This window comes from Pollachius pollachius, assembly GCF_949987615.1.
Source record: "Pollachius pollachius genome assembly, chromosome: 7".
NCBI lineage: Eukaryota > Metazoa > Chordata > Actinopteri > Gadiformes > Gadidae > Pollachius > Pollachius pollachius.
In genome coordinates this window covers 14602756-14627285 of record NC_136940.1, presented here as the reverse complement: position 1 = coordinate 14627285, position 24530 = coordinate 14602756, and the positions used below count along the sequence as shown (strand labels likewise).

Genomic DNA, 24530 nt, shown 5'->3' with positions numbered 1-24530 from the left:
TAGAGTCGCTCCGGCCTGCCGCCCATGTCCACCACAAAATGTTTGTCCCCCGTCTCCAAAACCCGGAACGGGCCCTCGTAGGGGGGGCGTAACGGTCCCCTGTGGGCGTCGTGGCGAATGAAAACGTAGTCAGCCGTCCGAAGCCCAGCGGGGATGTGCGACTGAGGGAGGCCGTGACGGGAAGTGGGGACAGGTGCGAAAAGCCTTGCATTGTCCAGTAGCGTGGACCGCTGGAGAGTGGCAGACCAAGGAACGGTGGTGCCAGGGACGAAATCCCCTGGAACCCGCAGCGGATGGCCATAAACAAGCTCTGCGGAGGAGGACTGTCGGTCTTCCTTTGGTGCAGTCCTGATGCCAAGCAGTACCCATGGGAGCTTGTCGACCCAGTTGCTGTCTTTGAGGCTGGCACGAAGAGCACGCCTTCATCGACCTATGAAATCGCTCACAGAGTCCGTTAGCCTGTGGCTGATATGCGGTCGTGTGGTGGAGTTTCACTCCGAGGCTCTGTGCGACAGCGTTCCACAGCTCAGACGTAAACTGCGCGCCCCGGTCAGAGGATAAGTCGGAAGGAGTGCCGAAACGGGCAACCCAGGTGCTGATAAACGCCCGTGTCATTTCGACCGACGCTAGCTACGTCAGTGGCACAGCCTCAGGCCAACGGGTGGTCCTGTCAACCATGGTCAACAGGTAGGTGAAACCGTGAGAGGAGGGCAGAGGGCCGACCAGATCCACGTTCACATGGTCAAACCGTCTCTCCCGCACCGGGAACAACTCCAACGGGGCTTTAGTGTGGTGGTGCACTTTGGCCCGCTGGCACTGAAGACAGGTGTTAGCCCAGTCCCTAACGTCCTTCTTGAGGCCGTGCCTTCAAACTTAGCCGCAACCAATCTCTGTGACGCTTTCAAACCTGGGTGGGAAAGACCATGGATGGCATCAAAAACTTGTCGTCTCCATCCCGTGGGAATGATTGGGCGAGGACTGCCTGTGGAGACGTCACACAGGAGCGTGGTGTCGGCATCGCTAAAAACCACATCCTCTATTTTCAGCCCTGTTGTCGAGGTCCTCAGGAGTTTCACATCTGGGTCTGTGGTCTGGTCCGCTGCAATGCGGTTGTAATCCAAACCAAGATGGACTGCTCCTACCACAGCCCGTGACAGGCAGTCCGCCACCTGGTTGTCCTTACCGGCAACGTGTTGTAAATCCGTGGTGAACTCGGAAATGTAGGACAGATGACGTTGCTGGCGGGCGGACCAGGGCTCAGCCACCTTGGCCATGGCGAAAGTCAGCGGCTTGTGGTCGACAAAAGCGGTGAAGTGTCGACCCTCCAACAGGGAACGAAAGTGTCTGATGGCGAGGTAGAGACCAAGCAGCTCCCGGTCGAAAGTGCTGTACTTCTGCTCGTTGGGACGCAACTGACGGCTGAAGAAGGCAAGTGGCTGCCAGGCCCCGCCCACCCACTGCTCGTAGACGGCACCGACAGCGTAGTCCGAGGCATCCGAGGTGATGGCAATGGAGGCTGTGGGAGAAGGGTGTGCCAGCATGGTGGCGTTCGCCAGGGCTGCCTTAGTGGCAACAAAAGCCTTGTCCCTGCCCTCAGTCCAGTCCACAGCGTGCTTGGGCTTACCTTGCAAGGACTCATGCAAGGGTCGCATGAGCTGGGCGGCTCGAGGGATGAAACGGTGGTAAAAATTAACCATGCCGAGGAACTCCTGCAGGGACTTGACAGTGAGCGGGCGTGGGAACTGTGCGACCGCCTCCACCTTTGATGGGAGAGGGGCTGCACCGTCCTTAGTGATTCTGTGTTCCAGGAAATCGATGATGGAGAGACCAAACTGGCACTTGGCGGGGTTGACAAGTAGCCCATGTTGGCTGAGCCGCTCAAAAAGCGTCCGGAGTTGCGCCAGGTGCTGGGATTTGGACGTGCTCGCCACTAGGATGTCATCCAAGTACACAAAAAGAAAAGGCAGCTCTCGCAAAACAGAGTCCATGAGGCGTTGAAAAGATTGAGCTGCGTTTTTAAGGCCAAACGGCATCCGCAGGAACTCAAACAGACCAAACGGCGTGATCACTGCTGTTTTGGGAACGTCCAGTGGGTGTACAGGCACCTGATGATATCCCCGGACAAGGTCCACCTTGGAATAAACCACCATACATAAAAATCCTGAATGTTCGGCACTGGGTACCGGTCAGGTGTCGTTGCCTCATTTAGCCGCCGGTAGTTGCCACACGGGCGCCAGCCGCCGCTGGGTTTGGGGACTATGTGGAGTGGTGAGGCCCACGGGCTGTCGGACCGGCGGACTATACCCAGGCGCTCCATGTTCGCAAACTCAGCCTTCGCAACGGCAAGCTTGGTCGGGTCGAGGCGCCGAGCACGGGCGTAGACGGGTGGACCAGTAGTGGCGAGATGGTGCTCCACACCATGCTTCACGGCAGACGCAGAGAAAGTAGGCTGAGTGAGGGCTGGGAAACCGACAAGTAGACGGTGGAAGTCATCTGAGGTGGAGAGCATGCTAGACAGTCGTATGGAGTCAGCCCCGCTGAGCGTGCACGCATAGGAACAAAACGTGACGGCGTCAATCAAACGGTGGTTCTTTACATCCACCAACAGTCCATGCACACACAAAAAATCGTCGCCGAGGAGGGGAACGGAGATCTTTGCTGTAATAAAGTCCCAGCCAAACCGGTGGCCTCCGAAACACAATTCAATGTACCTTGTTCCATAGGTACGGATGGGGCTACCATTAGCAGCTTCCATATAGGGGCCGTGGCCGTCGGTCACCATGTCCAAACGGGAAGCAGGAAGGACGCTCCTCTGTGCTCCCGTGTCGCACAGGAATCGCCGTCCGGAGATGCTGTCGCGGATGAAAAGCAGCCTGCCAGCACGGCCGACGCTCATGGCCACTACCGAGCGCCGGCCCTCGTGTTTCCCAACCCGCCGTAACTGCATGGCGGACGGCATTTAAGAGCCTTCGGTCCAAACTTTACATGGTAGAAACACATGCCTGAAGACTGCTGCGGGCCTGAAGACTGCTGGGGGTCAGAAGACAGCTGCCGACGAGAAGTGGTGGCAGCGATGAGCGTGGAGTCGTCCAGTGTCACAGGAGCGATGTGCGCAGGAAAAATCGCGGCCACACAGTGCCCTTGACCCGCCAGGAAAAATGTATCAGCCTCCTCAGCCAGCCTACGACAGTCAGTGATCATGGCATTGGCCAAAGCAGCCCTCACTTGGGAAGGCAGCTGACTCAGGAAAAGCTGAACAAAAAGAAAATCGGGTTTGTGCTCACCCATGAGATCCAACATACGGTCCATGAGCTCAGACGGTTTGCTGTCGCCGAGCCCTTGAAGTGAGAAAAGCCTGCTGGCTCTCTCAGCATCCGACAGTTCAAATGTCTTTAACAGGTGGGCTTTGAGTGCCGCATTCTTCTCCCTTGCCGGAGGATTTTTAAGGAGGCTCACCACCCTGGATGCTGTCGAATTTCCAAGAGCTGACACAACGTAGTAGTACCTCGTCATATCCGCGGTGATCTCCCGCAACGCGAACTGCGCTTCGGTCTGGGCGAACCATGCCGATGCTTACGATTCCCAGAATTCGGGGAGCTTGAGAGTAACAGCGTTCGTGGTCATGGTCGTGTCGTGTCCCTGGATACGTCCAGCAGACTAACGTCGGGGTCAACAGTGTGGAAATTGCATTAAATGAAGGATACAATTTCGCACGTTGAGCACACAGTTGTGTGACTCGTTTATTTAGTTTTAGAAAACAGGAGTCAAAACGTGCTGCAAGTGAACATATGCCGCATCGGGCTCCGCGTCATGAGAAGCTCGTAATCCTTAAAGGGACAGCGATCCCTGAAACACAGAGACAGTAAACGACATGCCTAACACAGTGTAAAGAACAACACATAACAAAATACTGCAGGTGAATTATGTTACACTCACTACAATAATATAATATATAGAAATTCATATAAAATAATATATATTTCAACGTCCAAAAGCTGTGTGCGCCTCCGGATGATATTATGAACCTCAAACGACTGCGTCGGGTTCTCCGACGTCTCTGGTTCTTCCACTTCCACGTCAATCTGAATTACAGACTGAGCGGCGACATGGAGGAGAAAGGGATTGTTGCCCGCGATTGTTGCCCAGGATTGTCTCCCGCCGGAGCCCCACTGCCGGGGCACCGGCGTTGGAGCACCAGGGCCCTGGGGCACCAGCACCCCGGGGCACCACCGCCGCGGGTCTCCACCGCTGCCGCCCGGCACCGCCGCGGGTCTCCTCCGCTGCCGCCCGGCACCGCCATGGGGCTCCACCGCCGCCACCCGGCAACGGAGCTCAGGCGGGACACAATCACGGGCAACAATCCTGGGCAACAATCCCTTTCCCCTCCATGTTGCGGTTCAATCTGGACTTCAGGGAGTCAAAGCCAAAGTTCCTTTCCCCCAATTCCTTCTCAACCATGGCCGAGATAACTCCCACTATGAGTCTCATTGTGGAAGTACCAGAGATGCCCTGAAGGGGCTTTTTTTCGATAATGACCGGCGACGTTCTATACATTATCCCGCTTATTACACGGCTACTTGCCAAAACGAAAAAATAACTTCACATGGTGTGTCTTTTTACAATTTATTCATTAGCAGCATTCGTAGTGTTGATCAGCAGAGAAATAGTCTGCCAAAGACGTTGACGTTGCTTAGCAACCGAAGACGCTGGGGTTGACAAGTTACCGGACTACTATCTATGCATGTTGTAAATTCCCTATTAGTTTGTAATATCGTATCGTGTATATATATATATACAGTGGGGCAAAAAAGTATTTAGTCAGCCACCAATTGTGCAAGTTCTCCCACTTAAAAAGACGAGAGAGGCCTGTAATTTTCATCATAGGTAAACCTCAGCTATAAGAGACTAAATGAAAAAAAAAATCCAGAAAATCACAACTTCTGATTTTTTAAGAATTTCTTTGCAAATTATGGTGGAAAATAAGTATTTGGTCACCTACAAACCAGCAAGATTTCTGGCTGTCACAGACCTGTAACTTCTTCTTTAAGAGGCTCCTCTGTCCTCCACTTGTTACCTGTATTAATGGCACCTGTTTGAACTCCTTATCAGTATAAAAGACACCTGTCCACAACCTCAAACAGTCACACTCCAAACTCCACTATGGCCAAGACCAAAGAGCTGTCAAAGGACACCAGAAACACAATTGTAGACCTGCACCAGGCTGGGAAGTCAGAATCTGCATTAGGTAAGCAGCTTGGTGTGAAGAAATCAACTGTAGGAGCAATTATTAGGAAATGGAATACATACAAGACCACTGATAATCTCCCTCGATCTGGGGCTCCATGCAAGATCTCACCCTGTGGGGTCAAAATGATCACAAGAATGGTGAACAAAAATCCCAGAACCACACGGGGGGATCTAGTGAATGACCTCCAGAGAGCTGGGACCAAAGTAACAAAGGCTACCATCACTAACACACTACGCCGCCAGGGACTCAAATCCTGCAGTGCCAGACGTGTCCCCCTGCTAAAGCCAGTGCATGTCCGGGCCCGTTTGAAGTTTGCTAGAGAGCATTTGGATGATCCAGAACAGGATTGGGAGAATGTCATATGGTCAGATGAAACCAAAATATAACTTTTTGGTAAAAACTCAACTCGTCGTGTTTGGAGGAGAAAGAATGCTGAGTTGCATCCAAAGAACACCATACCTACAGTGAAGCATGGGGGTGGAAACATCATGCTTTGGGGCTGTTTTTCTGCCAAGGGACCAGGACGTCTGATCCGTGTGACGGAAAGAATGAATGGGGCCATGTATATTGAGATTTTGAGTGAAAACCTCCTTCCATCAGCAAGAGCACTGAAGATGAAACTTGGCTGGGTCTTTCAGCATGACAATGACCCCAAACACACCGCCCGGGCAACGAAGGAGTGGCTTCGTAAGAAGCATTTCAAGGTCCTGGAGTGGCCTAGCCAGTCTCCAGATCTCAACCCCATAGAAAATCTTTGGAGGGAGTTAAAAGTCTGTGTTGCCCAGCGAAGGCCCAAAAACATCTCTGCTCTAGAGGAGATCTGCATGGAGGAATGGGCCAAAATACCAGCAGCAGTGTGTGAAAACCTTGTAAAGACTTACAGAAAACATTTGACCTCTGTCATTGCCAACAAAGGGCATGTAACAAAGTATTGAGATAACCTTTTGTTATTGACCAAATACTTATTTTCCACCATAATTTGCAAATAAATTCTTTAAAAATCAGACAATGTGATTTTCTAGATTTTTTTTTTTCATTTTGTCTCTCATAGCTGAGGTTTACCTATGATAAAAATTACAGGCCTCTCTCATCTGTTTAAGTGGGAGAACTTGCACAATTGGTGGCTGACTAAATACTTTTTTGCCCCACTGTATATATAATGTATATATTGTTATTTCTATTCAGGCACTTTGGGCAGCCCAGGTAGCGTGGTAGGGTCCTAGAGTTACGAGTTGTACGTGGCCGCGCCAGAGCTCGTTGCGCGCGACCGCTTAACATGCCACGACAGAGAATGCGTTCGTGAACAGTGAGTAATATTGAACCACGTGTATTTACGTAATATAAATGTTATATACATTCCGTAATTCGGTTCCTTATAGTGGCCGTGATTTGTGTGGTTCTGCTACTGTGTTAATTGATTTACTCATGAATTGGGTAGCTAGTGTATTAGCCTGCACCTCGTGTAGCATGTGTGCGTCACTCTGCCTCACCATGTCGGCCGTTATATTGCACTATTGCATTATTGTGTTAACGTGTGCATGTGGAAGCTATTTATGTCAGTTATGTTTATATAGCATTTATGGGATGTTGCTAGTTCTAGAGCCCGGTGTTTTAGTAGGTAAATCTAGTAATAACTATTTGTCTATTTCTTATTCTGTCTTACAGAAAAAACATTCCTACATCGTTCATTCATTCCTACATCGTTCATTCATTCCTACATCGTTCATTCATTCCTACATCGTTCATTCATTCATACATCTGTTCATCCATTCCGTCATTCATTTGGTTACTTATTGAAGCCATCATTGATGTCATTCGTCTGCAAGAGATATAAACATCCTGAACTGTTCCCTGTGTATGCGTCTACTCTCTGACCGGAGTTACCGTCCTGGATAAAGTGGTCCCAGCAAACACACACATACATTCTACAATAATGCAAGTGAACGAAGCGTTCCGTGGCATTGAGAAGACCCGTGTAATATTTCCGTTTATGGCATAGATTTCTTCTCAGATTAGACCAATTAAGCAATGATTTAAAAAAGAAAAGAGTGTGAATGGAAATTATTGCAGCCGGCAAAAAATGATCGCTCATTTTAATTTATCGCGCAATTAATTGATTTATTGCTTATCACAACAGGCCTACGTACCAGCAGCAAAAAATTGTGCTTCTGCGAATTCTGAGTAGGCTAAAAAAATGTATATCTTTTAAATGATCTTAGCTGACTCAGCAGAATAAAATTTGTATTCTGTATTAATTCTGTTAATTCAAATTTCAAACGGCCTGCCATAGTGTTGGTTGGCTCACACGTATATAGCAGCCCAGTCCAGAGATTGTGAGGAGGGGCCACAAGGATATAACGGATCTGTAACCCCCTTGCGTTGCGTCAACGTGAAACCATAAAGAGCCCTTCAGCCTGTAGCAGCTTATAGTAGCCTGGGGCTGTTTCCCAATGTGAAGGAATATGCTCAACGTGTCACGGTTAGTGGGTGGCAGGCAGGCAGGCAGGTGGGACCCAATAGCAGACATTTCAGGAAAGGGGTAATTTATTAATGCAAAAAGGCAGGAACACCGAGAACACGGGTAACGCTGGTAACACAGGTAACACCGGGAACACAGGTAACCCACAACTCACCACAAACCACAATGATCCGACAAGGAACAAAGGAAAGACAAGGGCTTAAATACCAAACACAGGGCACGCAACGAGGAACAGCTGAAACACATTAAGGGAGGGAGCAGTAATCCCACAGGAGGGAAACTTGACAGGACATGGGGAGAAACAAGACAGAGATACCAAAGTAAAACGGGAAACACAGGGATACACACCATAACAAGACAAGAAAACAGACAGACCATGACACAACGGCTGCCCTTTTAAGGACGCTAAGTCATAGAGCGCCGACAAGCACTGTTCCAACGTTGAGGACACTCGGAAACTTACGCCCTTTTCGCGTCCTTTATTTTTGAGAATTCTGAGATTTTTCAAGGATATATAGATGGATCCTAAACGAGCCAAAATACCCACAATCCTTTGCGTTCACACGCTGAGCTAGATATTTAAAAATTGTGCGATTTCTTTCAAACGCTTTTGCAACGTAATGATAGGCTATATTTATCATGGATTGATTTGTTTTAATATGTACGTAGGTGGTGTTTAAACAAACTACTGTCGCCAGTAACAAGTTCAACAATTAAAATATTAAAATATTTAACACCGGAGCAATATTTAAAAAGCGGAAGCGCTTCCACACTAGCAAGTCGTTCCAAACTCTAAACGCTACAAACACTAGGCAGCACTCTTGCCTCATCTCCAGAGGACGCGACAAGCAAGGAAGTGTTCTAGCAAAGCTGCAGCCTTCACTTTGGGAAACAGCGTGAGTGTTAGATTCAATCTTTGCTAGGATGTATGAGATTCGTCTTTGTTTTTTTTTCAGCCAGTTGTAAGCATTTGAAGAAAGCGATAAAGAGCAAATGGATGGGAGCGTGTAGATATTTTTTGATGCAAGCTGATGAAAAATAGCCCCATGGCACTGATTCAAGCTGCAGCCCACATCATATCTATTATCAATGAGTGCTTCATTCCAAAACAATAATAGCCCCAGGTCTGGCAGTGAGTGGTGCAGCCCTCAACTGCACCTTTGTCCTAATTAGAAACCAACATTAGTATATCATAAAGCATCTCTTCTGGTAGGGTTCACTTAGGCTGAAGGCAATTTGCATTTGCTGTGACCTGTAGTGTATATCACTACACAGAGAGTCTATCTAAAAGCTTTCCATTCTGCTCTCTCTCTCGCCCACCCTTTTTCAACTAGGGCATCATCCCAGTTAAAGCTATGGCCATGCTCACTGGACTGTGAACACATACATTGTAAGTACTTGGCTGGATCCTAATGCAAATAAGGTTCAATTTGGTGCAGGAAGCCGGAATTAAGATTTTATACATCTCATGACACACTTAGCACGCTGGTAACACATTGTAGCATGTATTAGCGAGAAAATCTCTTATTGTTACATGAATGTGTGTGTGTGTCTGTATATGTGTGTGTGTGTGTGTGTATGCCTTAAATGTTCACCATCACTCTGCATGAAAGTAGTGTTATGTGACCCTATCACACCTGCCACTGATCAGCCTGTAGTAGCTTGGGTGTTAGCCTTTATTAGCCTGGGTGTTGGCCTGAAGCAGCCTGTAGTAGCCTGGACCATATTGGACGCAGACTGCAGGCAGTAGTAATTATATGGTGTACACTTCTTGATCCTTTAACTATCATTTACAGAAGATTGATAATACCCTTTCTCTTTTTGACCTTGGTTTTTCGATCTGAAACGCAAATCACTGCTAAGTAAGAACATTGATTTTTGTAAAATGATCCCAAAACGCGCAATATGATCAACTGACTTCTCTTATTCATTCTCATTAGGATCTCTTCCGTAACCTACCATTACAGTGGTACTACTCGTTTCAACATGCTGGGAGTACTGGTGTCCGTTTTGCTGATCTTTCATGGTGAGTTTTGCATCCAATATCAAACTCAACATGAGCAGCTCACAACAGATTCACTTTAACCACATCCGGTTTGCCTTTTGCAACACAACTAAACTAAAGTAACACAAATATATATTGATTGGTGGAAATATTTGATTGAGCTTTTTCCCCAAGAACCTTTTCAAAAGTATGTATATCTTGTTTTTAAATATACATTTATACAGTTAAAACTAAAGAGGAAATATGTGTGAGATCTATGGAATGTGTGAGTTTAATAAAGAGAAACGGGTATTGTGTGTTTCTGGATTCATTTCACAGTCCTTGAAAGCTTGATATTATTTCAGCTATTGTGGATTATACTGTAATGTGAGCTGGCGTTTTTGTACATGGATTGGTTTATTGCCCATTGATACTTGACTTTCTGTGGAAGCTACTCACCCACCTATCAGAGTTCCTTCTGTTGTGTAAAGAATATAGCGGAGCTATATGTATGTTGTTGCACGGACCCGTTTAGGCGGGACACAGATGACTTGCAGTTCAAGAGTAAACACGTTGTTTGCAGCTCCGTCTCTGTCTACTTCATTAACCCTTGCCTACCGTAACATGGTGTCAGAAGTGGGGCAGTAGAACGACAATAACACGGAATGCGATAAGAAAAGGAAAGGAAATACGGGATAAGATAAGGTAAGATGCAAGACTGACGGCAGCAGCAGCAGCAACAGTTAGCACCACAGCTAATCCCGCCCAATAAATTCGACTTCTCCAATACAAATGACTGGCCGAGATGGATGAAGCGGTTCGAACGCTACAGAATTGCATCAGGGCTGGACAAACAGTCAGAGGAATTCCAGGTGAACGCTTTTATGTATGCAGCTGGTGACGATGCAGAAGACATCCTCAGTGTTTTACCTCTGTCTGATACCGACAAGAAGTCGTACGAGTCAGTGATTGATGCGTTTGAAAAGCACTGCTGTCAGCAAGAGGAACGTGATCTATGAAGGGGCATGCTTTAATCGCCGAAGTCAACAGCCGGGTGAGAGCGTGGAATCTTTTATCACAGCGGTGCACACGCTTGCAGAACATTGTCAGTTCGGGGCTCTGAGAGAAGAGCTGATAAGGGATCGAATAGTGGTCGGCATACTAGATGCTAAGCTATCCGAGAGTCTACAGCTAGACGCAGAACTGACATTAGCTAAGGCAATGACAAAAGTTTGACAAAGTGCAGCAGTAAAAAAGCAACAGCCTGTGCTGAGAGGGGCAGAGTCTTCAGCAGGGCATGTTGAAGCGATACACAAAAAACACAAAGGGCGTAAAGGATTTCATTACACAGCGGATAGCCAGCACACAGAATGTGGCAACTGTGGCTATGCCAAGAGACACCTCTGGAAAGCCTGCCCTGCCCGTAATGAGGAATGTAGGAAGTGCCATAAAAAATGGCATTTCGCTAAAAAATGCAGGTCAGCCAAGAGTGTGCATGACATTACACAGGGGCACACTAGTTCAGAAGATGAGGAGTTTGCGTTCTTGGGAGAAGTGCGCTCGGGTGAAGAGGAAAAATGGTTGGGAGTGCTGCAGCTGAACGGTGAGGAGACTGCATTCAAACTAGATATAGGAGCTGCAGTTACTGCAATTCCGAGCAGCACTTTTTCGAGTAAAATACATGGAACACTCAGGCAGCCTAGTAAGGTGTTGTATGGACCAGGGCATCACCGACTGGACGTTAAAGGATGTTTTGAAGGGTACCTGACCGGTAAAGAGAAGGCAACTAAACAACAAGTGTAGGTTGTTGATGAACTGACAAAGCCTCTTTTAGGTCTCCCAGCGATAATGGCTCTCAAGCTAGTGAAGCGTGTCCATACAGTGGAAGTGCAACAGGAGGATTTCAAAGCTCAGTTCCCCACTGTATTCTCAGGTCTGGGAAAATTAAAGGAGCCCTACACGATTGCATTGGAGCCGGATGCTGTCCCATACGCCCTGTCTTCTCCACAGCGTGTGCCTCTCCCACTGTGTGATAAGGTGAGAACAGAGCTTGACCGTATGCAAAGCATGGGGGTGGTTTCCAAAGTGACACAACCTACATTATGGTGTGCTGGCCTTGTCGTCGTACCCACGCCCAATGGAAAAATACGGCTGTGCGTGGACTTAACACACTTAAATAAGTGGGTTCTTAGAGAGAGACACATTCTCCCAGCCGTAGATCATACTCTGGGAATGCTCGCTGGGGCGAAAATCTTCTCAAACCTGGATGCCACTTTGGGCTTCTGGCAGATCCCATTGTCAGATGAAAGCAAGCTGCTGACGACTTTAATTACCCCGTTCGGATGGTATGCGTTCAATAGGCTACCGTTTGGAATCAGCTCGGCGCCCGAACACTTTCAGCGTCGCACGTTTCAGATGCTGGAAGGATGCGCAGGTGCAGTGTGTCATGCAGATGACATACTTGTGTATGGCGAGAACGAGACCCAGCACAATGAGAGACTGCGTCAGGTCCTACGAAAACTCAAGGAAGAGGGACTGACACTAAATGGGGAAAAATGTGAGTATGCAAAAGACAGCATGATGTTTCTGGGCCATTGTGTCACTGTGGACGGGGTGACACCTGACCCAGGGAAGATTAAATCAATACAAGAGATGCCTGCACCAACAGATATCGAAGGGGTGAAGAGAGTGATGGGAATGGCCAATTACCTCAGTAAGTTTTTGCCCCATCTTGCATCCTACACACACCCGATCAAAGACCTGCTATGTGGAAAGAACGAGTGGTGTTGGGAAGAGCCACAGAAGGAGGCCTTTCAAAGGCTCAAAGCAGAACTGAGTTCCACACAGGTGTTGGCTGCATACTCACCGACAGCTGAAACGTGCGTGTCGGCGGACGCCTCATCGTTTGGTCTAGGGGGGGTCCTAACTCAACAGCAGCCAGATAGAACATGGAGACCCATTGTGTTCATCTCGACAGGTATGTCTGATACCGAAAAACACTATGCACAAATAGAGAAAGAAGCTCTGGCAGCTACGTGGGCATGTGAGCGTCTGTCCTCCTATCTCATCGGACTGAAATTCAGATTAGAGACAGACCACAAGCCACTAGTGCCATTGCTAAGCACCAAGGCTCTCGACTAACTTCCCCCGAGAGTGCTGACATTTAGACTGAGGCTGCTGAGGTTTACTTATGACATTGTACATGTGCCGGGTAAAAGCTTGATAACTGCTGACACATTGTCAAGGGCCCCTATAGAGCATACTTTCACACCGGAAGAAAGCGAGAACGAGGCTGCGGTCACCGTGTTTGTGGATGCGGTCACTCAATGTCTTCCTGCCACAGAGCCCAGATTGAAAGAAATTATAGAGAGAAAGTAACTGACCCGGTCTGTGCGAAGCTGATCAGGTACTGTGAGATGGGGTGGCCAGAAAGACATATGCTTCCCCCAGAGCTGGCCCCCTTCTGGCCTGAAAAGGGTAACATCACACTGACTGGACAGCTACTTCTCAGAGGCCAAAGGATTGTGATCCCACGTGACATGAGACGGGACATTCTTCATAATCTCCACTGTTGGCACCAAGGGATCATAAAATGCAGAGCGAGGGTCCGCCAATCAGTCTGGTGGCCAGGACTATCTGTCTAAATCAGTCAGATGGTGGAAAACTGCAGCACGTGCTCACAGCATAGGGCAGAACAGCGAGAACCGTTGCTGACCACACCTGTGCAAGATAGACCCTGGAAACGAGTCGGCTCAGACTTGTTTTTCTGGGAAAATGAGACATATCTTCTTGTAGTGGACTATTTTTCACGGTACATAGAGGTCTCAAGGTAGCTTCAGCTGTGACTGTTGTAGCTGCCCTCAAGGATGTTTTTGGTCGCCATGGAACACCAGAGACTGTCGTTTCTGACAATGGGCCGCAATACAGTTGTTCACTGTTCGAGTCCTTTGCCATGGAGTATGGGTTTACTCATGTCACAAGTAGCCCCAGATACCCCCAGGCAAACGGTGAGGCAGAGCGGGCGGTGGCCACAGTTAAAGGATTGTGGAAAGGAGGAGGTGACAAAGCAAAAGCGCTACAGACATATCGGGCTACACCGTTGGAGAGTGGTTACTCCCCAGCACAACTTCTTATGGGAAGACAAATTCGCTCCGACATACCACAACATCCAGCAACGCTCCGTCCTCGGTGGCCGAACATCAAGGGCTTCAGAAGGTCTGAAAAGCAGGCGAAGGAGGACCAACAACGCTGTTACAACTTGCGTCACAGAGTTCGCTCCCTGCCACAGCTGCAGCCAGGTCAGGACGTGTGGCTGACAAGAGAGAGGAAGCAGGGCACTGTCATTCAGAAGGCGGTAACACCTAGGTCCTACCTCATTCACACTGATGAAGGACAGCTCAGGCGTAATCACACTCACTTGCGCCCAGTACAAAATACACAGCCCCAGACAACACCAGACACAGACGAAACACCTGATACAGGCCAAAATCCAGGTAACACAGACACACCCTCTGACACTACTAGTGAATCAAAGAGCCACACACATACAGAGGCAAATAACACATATGTGACCTCTTCAGGTCGTGTCTCACGCCCGCCGGGGCGTCTGGATCTCTAAGGACTGTTGGACTGTGGTATGAGCTGGTGAAGAGAAAAAACAGCGGAAAGTTGTGCACTTGTTAGATTTAAGTTCTCTGTTTATGTTTACAGCTCTATGCTTTATGTGATACCTGTAGGAGGGTTTAAGTTTTTGTTTATGTTTACAGCTTTGTGCTTTATGTGATACCTTACAAGAGTGTTACTAAGGAACCTACAATATTAAGCTTTAGGTAATATATAGTTATATAGGTTGAGATAACTGTTCGAGTGTTAACAGTGAACCCTGTTTGTTATTTGAGGGACTTATTACTTAAGGGGGAGATGTTGTGTAAAGAATATAGCGGAGCTATGTGTATGTTGTTGCACGGAACCGTTTAGGCGGGACACAGATGACTTGCGGTTCAAGAGTAAACACTTTGTTTGCAGCTCTGTCTCTGTTCATTAACTTCATTAACCCTTGCCTAACGTAACACCTTCCACCTCTGATATATAAATTCCCGCTTGGCTATCTTGTTGACTCAACCAAATGATATAGTGTAGCAAACTTAGGTCAATGAGAATAATAGAGAATAATTATTGAAGTATTGAAGAGATTTCCCCATTGTATATCTCTGCTGCCAATATGAGAACAGCAAAGCACCCTGGTCATCTTAGGATCCCCGATACCTCTTGTATAAGCTGTTTCCCTTCTCTTTTTAATTGGAGAGAAAAAACAGAATGAGAGATAGTCTCCTTTTCAGTTGGGGGGGAAAACTGCATTGGAAAGACCATGAATATTGCTACAATCTTTTAGGGAACAGAAAATGCTCAAACGTACCCGATTTATTTTTACATGAACGCAGTTATTCTACAGAACAACGTTGTTTTTCCACTGTTAATTTCTTTATCTTCTGAGGTTACAACGGACTATGATGAACCAACAATCAACAAATCACACATCAACAGGCTTGTTGGGAATGTCGAAAGTGCCAGGGCAGGTGAAATGACTGCATCCCCATTACCTCTGTGAGCCAGGTTCTTTGGGCTTGGAACCAGGACGCGGACAGCCTCCCCATGGGGGGTTAGCCATGGATCTGCCCTGGCACGATGAGCTGTGCTGCAGTCTGACCTCAGCTCACCACAATACAGAGGGGGATACTGCAGGCATGGCATCTGTTGCCGCCCCATATCATGGCTCTCCATCACACAGAACACAGCCCCCGCGGTGCCGCTACAGAGGTTTGAAGAACACGTCACAACATGGAGAAAACAACCAGCCCACTGGGGGTAAGAAACCATAAGATAAAGTTGATACTAATGAGTGCATGGGCCGAGTGTGGGCACGTAGCCAGGAAGGTAGACAGACAGGTAGCTAATCAACTGATGCTGTCGATATGTGAAGAGAATTTCAACATATTTGACAGAAAATGCTTCTAAAATAAATTGATAACATTCATGAAGGTGAATTTTATTAGAATATTAAATAGTTCACTTTTTCATTGCTGTTTTGCAGTGCTTGTTGATTGAAATGTCAGTTATCTAATTGAAGCCAAGACCTGGGCTCTTAAAAACATTAACCTTGACGACTGAGTCATCGGGTATCTCATTAACATGCACAATCTGGATGACGCCATCTGTGGTCTTCAGAACCAGCAAACAATGAACGTCAGAGTGACACATGAGTCATTTCACTGTAGGTGGAATGACAATAAAAAAAAGAACAAAACAAGCAACACAACACTGAGCAGGGAATCCAAAATATTCAACTTCAAAGTAAATCAGTGTTTCTGCCTACAGAGTTCAGATGTATCTAGCTTGGTTGTTAAGGGCTGGTTATGGTTCCATGCAAGGGCGTAGGAACCGGGGGGGACGGAGGGGACGTGTCCCCTCCAATATCGGAGACAGGCGCATTTGTCCCACCTAAAAATTATACCGGATCTGTCAGGTTTCCGATATGTGTCCCCCCCAATGTTAAACTCATTCCTACGCCTCTGGTTCCATGTTCACGCAACAACGCAATGACCACGCAGTCGCTTCAACGTAGTCGTGAACCTTTATGGTTCTGCGTCGGGTTTACATGTCATTATGCATGTCCATGGTAAAGAGAGAACAAATAGTCTTTGTCTGTGCATGCTATTACTTTACAATTGCTCTGCTCCTAGAAGTTTGATTATGGTATGGTATGGATTCCAGCAACTTGAAAGCTGAATATGACTCAAGCAATGTGCAACAAAACCAGAAGATAGGCTGCTAGTTGGTCGTCATTGTCCATTCTGGTTATTACATTCAAAGTCTTTAACTACCGAATACAAATCGTTGCTGCTTTTTACAGATTACTAGCGAGTGAAAAAAAAGGTTACGGGCCCCGATGTTTTGCCTTTGATTTTTTACATACAAAGCGTATTGCCAGAAATGATGTAGTTAGCGAACCAATCACAGCCCTTGTGGCTGCGTCGCCTCGACGCAAGGTTACAATTTTGGGAGGCGTTGCGTCAACCTGGAACCATAAAGAGCCCTTCAGCCTGTAGCAGCCTATAGTAGCCTTGGTGTTAGCTTTTATTAGTAGCTCGGTGTTAGCCTGTAGCAGCCTGTAGTAGCCTGGGTGTTAGCCTGTCACAGCCTGTAGTGGCCTGGGTGTGAGCCTGTATTAGCCCGGGTGTTAGCCTGTAGCAGCCTGTAGTAGCCTTGGCCATATTGGACGCAGACTGCAAGCAGTAGTAATTTTGTGAAGTACACTTCTTGATCCTTTAACACCCTTTCTGTTTTTGACCTTGGTTTTCGATCTGAAACGCTGTGCGGCAAATCACTGCTAAGTGAATACATTGATTTTTGTAAAATGATCCCTAAGCGCACAATACGAAAGTTGATTCAATACATTTTGGAGCTTTCAGGAGAATTCTGCAGCTATTTGTTACTTGATAACGTTAACATCAAATGGATTATCTTTATGTCTGGTATAAAAGAAGTCTCAGATTTTAGATGATGCTGATGCATTTAAGATTGATGCTGTTTGATTAATGTGAACATAGAGTGTTTAGGTTCAACCACCTACTGTAATAATAATGTATTGTTTTTGGGATATTTCACATTAATATTGAAATGGGAAATATTTTATATTTGGCAATGAAATAATAAAGGCGAGCTGTCACGGTCAGGTGCTGGTTGGGCAGCAGGAACAAAGAGGGATAGGACAACTCATGAAACGGAACAAAAAGTTTCTTTAGTAAAATAAAAAAAAATCTCCAATTCATGAAAACAGAAAAACACTTAGAAAATTGGAATCCATGAGGATTAAGAGAAATGGCAACAAAAAAAAGAACCGACTAAGGAACAACTGCAAGATCCACATCCAGCCAATTATATTCCACCTCTCCGATTCAATCAAGAGTTTCCAAGCAGAATTGGCTAAACCTGTCAGGATATTCACATGAGGCCTTTTCACAGAACCCCTCGGTAGGGTGAGCGTATTTACTGGTTGTCTTCTGCTGGACGCACTAACCCAGGAAATTCAATATCCCTCAGGTCTCTGCTGGAGCATCCTGTGTGCTGTTGATGACGCCTGGGAAAATGTTGTTTGTGATCTGAACTCTCGCAGCCCACAACCAGAACCCTTGGTGTTTAGCACCACGGTAATCAGCCAGCAGCACCTGGTGTGAGTATGAATCTCAGATATCTGGTTTGAACTCTGCACAGAGCACTGCCCTGGGCTTGCTCTGGTTTAAACTCTCTCACGTCGCCTGTTTGGTATGCCTGTCATGCCTTGCCTCAGGCCCCATGTGCAAAGGTGTTAGTGTTTGTAAATGGATGTATATCCACGCTGTGTGTGTAGGTGTGTGTCTGTGTGTGTTACTGCATGAGTTTGTTTTATTTGTGCGAATAAACTGGTATATGTTATCTGAACAGCAGTCTTTTCCTTCATCACAGCGAAGGAAAAAGACTGGCTATCTGCAGCTCAGTAAAGCAGGTCCCACAGAACCTGTATCCTGCGTTCATCAGCCTGGCCATCTCTGGGATAAACACAGTTTACAGCTGAACTAACACGTACAAGATGAGACATACACTGTTCTGCCAATAAACAACAGTCAAATAATATAACTAGACAATCCTTCTTGACCTAATTTCAAATTTGGTTTGAAAGCATTGCAAATGGATTTCTTTGAGTTTCTATCAGAGCCATCGGACTATTGCTGTGTATTTTTTTCCAAATGTAATGATTTTGTTATAATTGTTAACTATACAAAAGGCAAATGACAAGATCACAAATTAACAAGGTCTCAAATTAAACCAATGTATATAATATCTCTTTCACTTTTTATAGGAAAAATTAAATAGAAAATATATACAAAGATTAAAACGCAAGCTTTGATCTTATCCATTCCCAGCCTGCCAACCGGACAGGCTGCCCACAGTGTCACAAGTGCCGAGGTCTCAAAGCCGGTTAACTGTTCCCATATTTGTTCCATCGCCCTTGACAACGCCAAGCGGTCCTTTGCTATGGTAGCCACTGCTGTCCCAAATGCCACCATCGGCCCCGTCCTGCTCCGTGTTCCAGTCCGCCCAGGTAAGGAGTCACTTAAATAAGTTCTGAATAACAGAGAAACCTCAGTTAATGAAGAATGGTTGGTGAAAGAAAGAAATTTGAATTTTTGGAGTCCTGGAAAATGTGTTTTGAAGTCTGCATTTTCTGAAAGAGACCCAAAGGCTTGGCATGATCTGGACTGATAAGAAGAAAATTATAAGCTTGCGTCTCAACGGCCCTATTCTCCTGTTAAAGGCCAGTATGATTGGTATACAACAGTGTGTGCTCTGTGCTGGGCTCTGTCTGCACCCACCTTTCAGGGTGAGTTCTCAACAATGAGGCTGGTGTGGCTCTCCAATGAAATTTTGATGTTTTATCTTCACACTGGGAACAGTGTGAGACTACAGTCTGTAACTGCCGCTCTCACATTATACATCCCCCTATAACAAAAGTGCCCTGCGACACTGTGATACAGAGCAATATCCATGAAGGCCTTTGACCAGCCTCACTCATGCAGCTCCACTGTCTACGTTTATGATGGCTATATTTACTGTAGAATCCACATCATGAGCATCCCCAAACACATAAGCAATCACCACTATTTGCATCCTGCTTGTGTTTATTTGTGGGGTTTTTTCTGGAGACAGAATCATTTTGCTAATTGTAGATTTTGCATAGGGAGAATCCATATTGATGGTTCAGCAGGCACAAAGCAGTAACGGCACTGTGTTTCTGCTGTGTTTCTACTATTAAATTAAGAGTATTTATTTGTAACTTCACTTGTTGTGTACAAAACAAAAAAACTCTACGTTAGAGGCGTAAATCAAATGAAGCATTTAATTAATTGTTTTATTTTTGAGGAGTTGCAGGGGAAACAACTTGAATTATTTTGTGACGTGTTGACTAACCTAATGGCTAAATGTAGGTGGTTTCATATTATTACCCTCACACCCTTCTCAAAACATGTTTCCTGAGGCAATCCTCTTTTGGTTAGGAGAGAAAGCTCCTATTTATGTTTTCCCTCCATGATAACCAGACAATTGATGTTCAATCTACCTGCATGTATTTAAAAAGGCCAGCTTTAGGTGCACCATACGTCACTTCAAGTAGTGACAACAAACAGTCAATACATTTAGTGAATACATTTCAGTTCAGATAGTAAGCATGGATGAGGAAGGGAAATACTATGAAAGGGGTTGACATTATAACCCAAACCAACTCTCTTATACATGATTTATCTGAAGTCGCACGATATATATATATATATATATATATATATATATATATATATATATATATATATATATATATATATATACATACATGTATTCATTCAGAAAAATCACAACCACCTTTAAGTTGATGCTAAAGTAATTTTTAAATGATTTGCTGAGCACACAAAAGTGTACATTTAAATGCCTAATGCCCATCAGCCACTGTGATATTAATGAACATAAACCTAATCCAGTGGTCTTAATGAGACATCCGACAGTCGTCAGGGTTGACAAAGCCCTGTGAGTCAGTGTAGGAAGGATGATTGGCCTTATTGCTATCATCAGGTGGATGAATAGGTCTAAACGGAGGATAATATCCATTTGTTCCTTCAGTGTAAGCAAATGTTGTTACCACTACAACATTGTCCTATGTGTCTTTAGATTTCCTACTGCCTTGGTTTGGGTTTTGGCATTTTTTGGTGTTTTCTTTCCAGTCAAACCAAGTCCTCCAGTTAATGTGACTCACACCCAGACGGTTCAGGGACAGCTGGTTTTAAACTGGGATCCATCTCAGTCAGCTGCCGGCCCAGACCGCTACAAGGTGCGCTACACATTCAACAGCACCTGGCCTGTATGGCAGGTAGGTGTCCGCTCTCAGTGCCCACAGCTCAGCTTTACATTACACATTGTCATGATAATTAAATTTTTTAAGATGTTGAGGACAGGAAGTCTGTTTGTTTGTCTAAATATTCCTTCATTATTTAACTGTATTTTACTGTATGACATCAAATGCATTCATCCGTATCTCAGCACAGTTTTGTGGATTGTGAGCTTGCATTAGGATTGTATTTCACAAGGTGGATGCTTACAATTTTTTATGCTTTTTTGCTGAACTAAATAAAGCTGAAATACCTCAGATAAAATGCCTTAAGAGGAGACATAAAACATGTTTTTGAAGCTGTTTGCTGGAAATATTTTTTTATGGAATCTCCCTGCTTCTAAATTGCGCGAACATCTCAGCCCAGCGCTCGTCCGATGGTCCACAAAATCGTATCTATGCTCTGATTGGAGGGTGGTGGGGAAGTGGTTGGTAATATCCAAATGTACCCACCTTTCTACGGAGGAGGGATCGCCGAAACTAATTTGCTTGTTTGGTAACTGTAGGCGGGGTACTTTCAGAAATGCATATCTCACTCAAAAAATCATGTACAGACTTATGTGGGAGCACCAGAGACCCACAACAACCCAAATCCCAGGAAAAGTGTTGTTTCATAATATGTCCTCTTTAATATAGAATTTAGCAAAACAAACATACATTGCTATTGATATAAATTCTGGACAGTTCCAAGCACTGTCCATGGCAGCGCCTTCAACTGCCATGAGCCTGGCTGTCACACACACAGTCATGCTGCAGCTGGGCGAGATTGAAAACAAGACGCCCTATGAGTGCCATTGTGTTGCCCTGACACCACATATCATTGACTCATCCGTCCCAATATCTGTGCAACATGCCAGCTAATATCAAGTCAATATCATTGATGTTATGTTGATTGAGCCTAATACGTTGCTTTGTGTGTGTGTTGTGTGTATGTTTGAGCCTAGATGTGTGTGTGTTTTGTTCCTGTTGTGTGTGTGTGTGTGTTAGGAAATATCTGTGCTTGTGTGTTTTTTTTTGTGTGTGTTACTGTACATTCACACCAAAAGCTATAAAAGATGCCAAATCGCCGAATAGCTCAAAATATTTACAGCTCCTATCGCTCTTGCAATTTTGCTTTTCCATTTAAAGGAGTCGCGCTTTTTGCCTACACGCTCGTAGTTGAGGCAAGTGGTGCTGCTGATGCCGAGCCACAAAAACACAAGATAGTCATAAGTTTGGTCAATAGAAAAAGAATAATAAGCATAAATACATGAAACACTGAATAACTAATTAATGGAGCGGTTGTTTATATGCTAGATTATAGCTTAGTTGATCGCTATCGTGTGTGTGTGTGTGTGTGTGTGTGTGTGTGTGTGTGTGTGTGTGTGTGTGTGTGTGTGTTGTTTATTATGGAAAAGATCCGCTCAACGGGAGCATTTGTGCCAGGCAGACAAACGGCAAACTGACAAATTAGAAATCTTTTTTTGTGCGGTATCTCCCTCCTCCTGAAATGCGCGCACATCTCCACCCACCACTCGTCTGCTGGTTTCCATCAGCATTCCACTGTGCGACCATCCCTTTTGCGTAATGCGGATTACGTATGCCCTCATACATTGTTGAAATCATATGCTGGATGCTTTACTCTTTCTATGTGTTTTTTTAGTTAATGATCGGGCTATAATAAGACCACGTTGGCTATGCAATCGCAGACAAATACGAAGCCCTGCAATAGCCGCAATTATTCTCTCACGCACCATGATGAAGGAACAAATGTGTGGTAGGAGCTAGGAACTAAAGTTCTCGCGTATGTTTACTGGGACCCACGCCGGCGAGAGACGTCTACATTCCGATTGGCTGGCGGTCATTTACAGCCGATACGCTACTAGCTCATTTGCATAGAATTGAGCTATTTTCAACTCTCATTTACAGCTTTACAGCTTTAAAGCCTATCGCTCAAAACGCTTTACAGCTTTTGGTGTGAACGCACAGAAAGTCTCTACTCAAGATGTATGTGCTTGTGTTAGTCTAGATTCGTGCGTGTTGTGGTGTGATGTGTGCAGTGGCTGGCCGTAAATTTTACCATGAGGCCTTCAATGCAATCATCCTGAATTAAACCGCTTTTCAAATGACTTAATGACGTCAGGGTTATTGCCATGTTGATGTAACCACCCAATATAACCCTGAAAGGGCTTTAAGAATAATGTTGTTTTTTAAGCCAAAACAACCACAACAAACACACATAGCCTGCCTAGTCAGAAGCTGAAAAGACCGTAATATTCGTCAGATTCTACAATTTCCGACTGTCCATGAATGCAGCCAAAAATCTTCTGTCATTTACTAAAAACGCTGTAAAGTACGTGCTTCTTTCCTAGAACCTGTGCTTGATTTAGAGGACGTTTGCAATAAATACATACCCATAAAATACATTTGCAGAAAATGCAAATGTGACATGTCTTTGTGGAACAATTATGAGTGCATTAGAAAATATATGGAGACAACTGTTTGGTGACTTCTGTTTACTGGCATTATTCTACTGCTTATTTGTTGCAGTTCATTCAGCAGGCAAATAAAGTAACAGTGCCCCAACAGGTTAAACTCTGACCACTGACTATACTACTAGGCCCACACATCACAAAAGTAACATTTTATAAAACATATATACAATATAATAATATAATACAAATGTAATACAATCATGAGTCATTTAAACATGTTGGATCAAATAGGCCTAGGCCTATATTATGATAAGATGCTGCATCACTAAAATACATCATATAGGCCTACTCTAAGTCAATGCTACTACCAAATAAACAAGAACCAATTCAAAACAATCACATGCCACTTTAACAAACACAGGTATTTTTTTTAAACCAAAAGAATATTAATATAGGCTTTACAAATCAACCAAAGTGCATTTTACACTTCAAACTACAACTATTATATACAAAGCCCCTTCAAGGCCACTCATAGTGCAGGACCGAGTAAAGTAAAACAACATGAAACATGTATCCTACCAGCTGATTATTTGAAGACAAAGTCCGTCCCCACCAGATTTCGTCAAGATTAATTTTGTACCCACCATGTAAAAAAAATAAAAAATCAAGTTGAATTATTATGGATTATTACACGGGTCTTCTCAATGCCGTGGAACGCTCCGTTCACTTGCATGGGCACTTCACAACTTCCAGCGGTAAATTAGATTTGATAATTCACCATTGACGCCGTCAAGGAAAACAAAGGACTTTTAGCCTATAATGACGTCTTTGGTATCACTCCTCAAGTAGTCCGGTAACTTTTCAACCCCAGCGTCTTCGGTTGCTAAGCGACGTCAACGTCTTTGGCAGACTATTTCTCTGCTGATCGACACTATGAATGCTGGTAACATATATGCTGGTATACAATTGTAAAAAGACACACCATGTGAAGTCATTTTTTCGTTTTGGCACGTAGCCGTGTAATAAGCGGGATAATGTATAGAACGTCGCTGGTCATTATCGAAATAAGCCCCTTAGGGCGAACCAAGACACCTTCGCTGCGTGTCGGTGTCCTGTTCGCCCTGTCGGGGCTACTTTTCCCGATAATGACCGGCGTTCTATACATTATCCCTTTACTTATTACACGGCTCTTCTCAATGCTGTAGACTGCTCCATTCACTTGCATGGGCCTTCCTAACGTTCAGCTGTCAATTATTTTTGATTATTACATGGCTCTTCTCAATGCAGTGGAATGCTCACGTCCACCATATTTGACCACTGTCAAGGAAAGTGTTGTTTTTTTTTGCCTCTGATTCACGTCATCTGTATCACTCCGCAGTCCGGTAACTTATCAACCCCAGCATAAATGGTTGCTAAGCGACGTTAACGACTTTGGC

At 45.3% G+C, this 24530-nt stretch overlaps 1 protein-coding gene across 5 annotated transcripts in view; it reads left to right on the top strand.

Annotated features, from left to right (window-relative positions):
* The window catches only part of lepr (leptin receptor), a 100328-nt gene that overhangs the window by 36532 nt on the left and 39266 nt on the right, over positions 1-24530 (top strand). For 2 of the 5 annotated variants that reach the window (XM_079740321.1, XM_079740318.1), the window contains exons 1-7: positions 6517-6554; positions 9062-9117; positions 9668-9753; positions 15325-15576; positions 17812-17941; positions 18672-18850; positions 20517-20662. In XM_079740321.1, coding sequence (XP_079596447.1) covers positions 9714-9753; positions 15325-15576; positions 17812-17941; positions 18672-18850; positions 20517-20662 — 747 coding nt within the window. In that variant the 5' untranslated portion in view covers positions 6517-6554; positions 9062-9117; positions 9668-9713. Of the gene's footprint in view, positions 1-6516; positions 6555-8513; positions 8624-9061; positions 9118-9667; positions 9754-11324; positions 11749-15324; positions 15577-17811; positions 17942-18671; positions 18851-20516; positions 20663-24530 lie in introns of those variants that run through there. The other 3 variants (XM_079740320.1, XM_079740319.1, XM_079740322.1) reach the window with 3 other exon arrangements.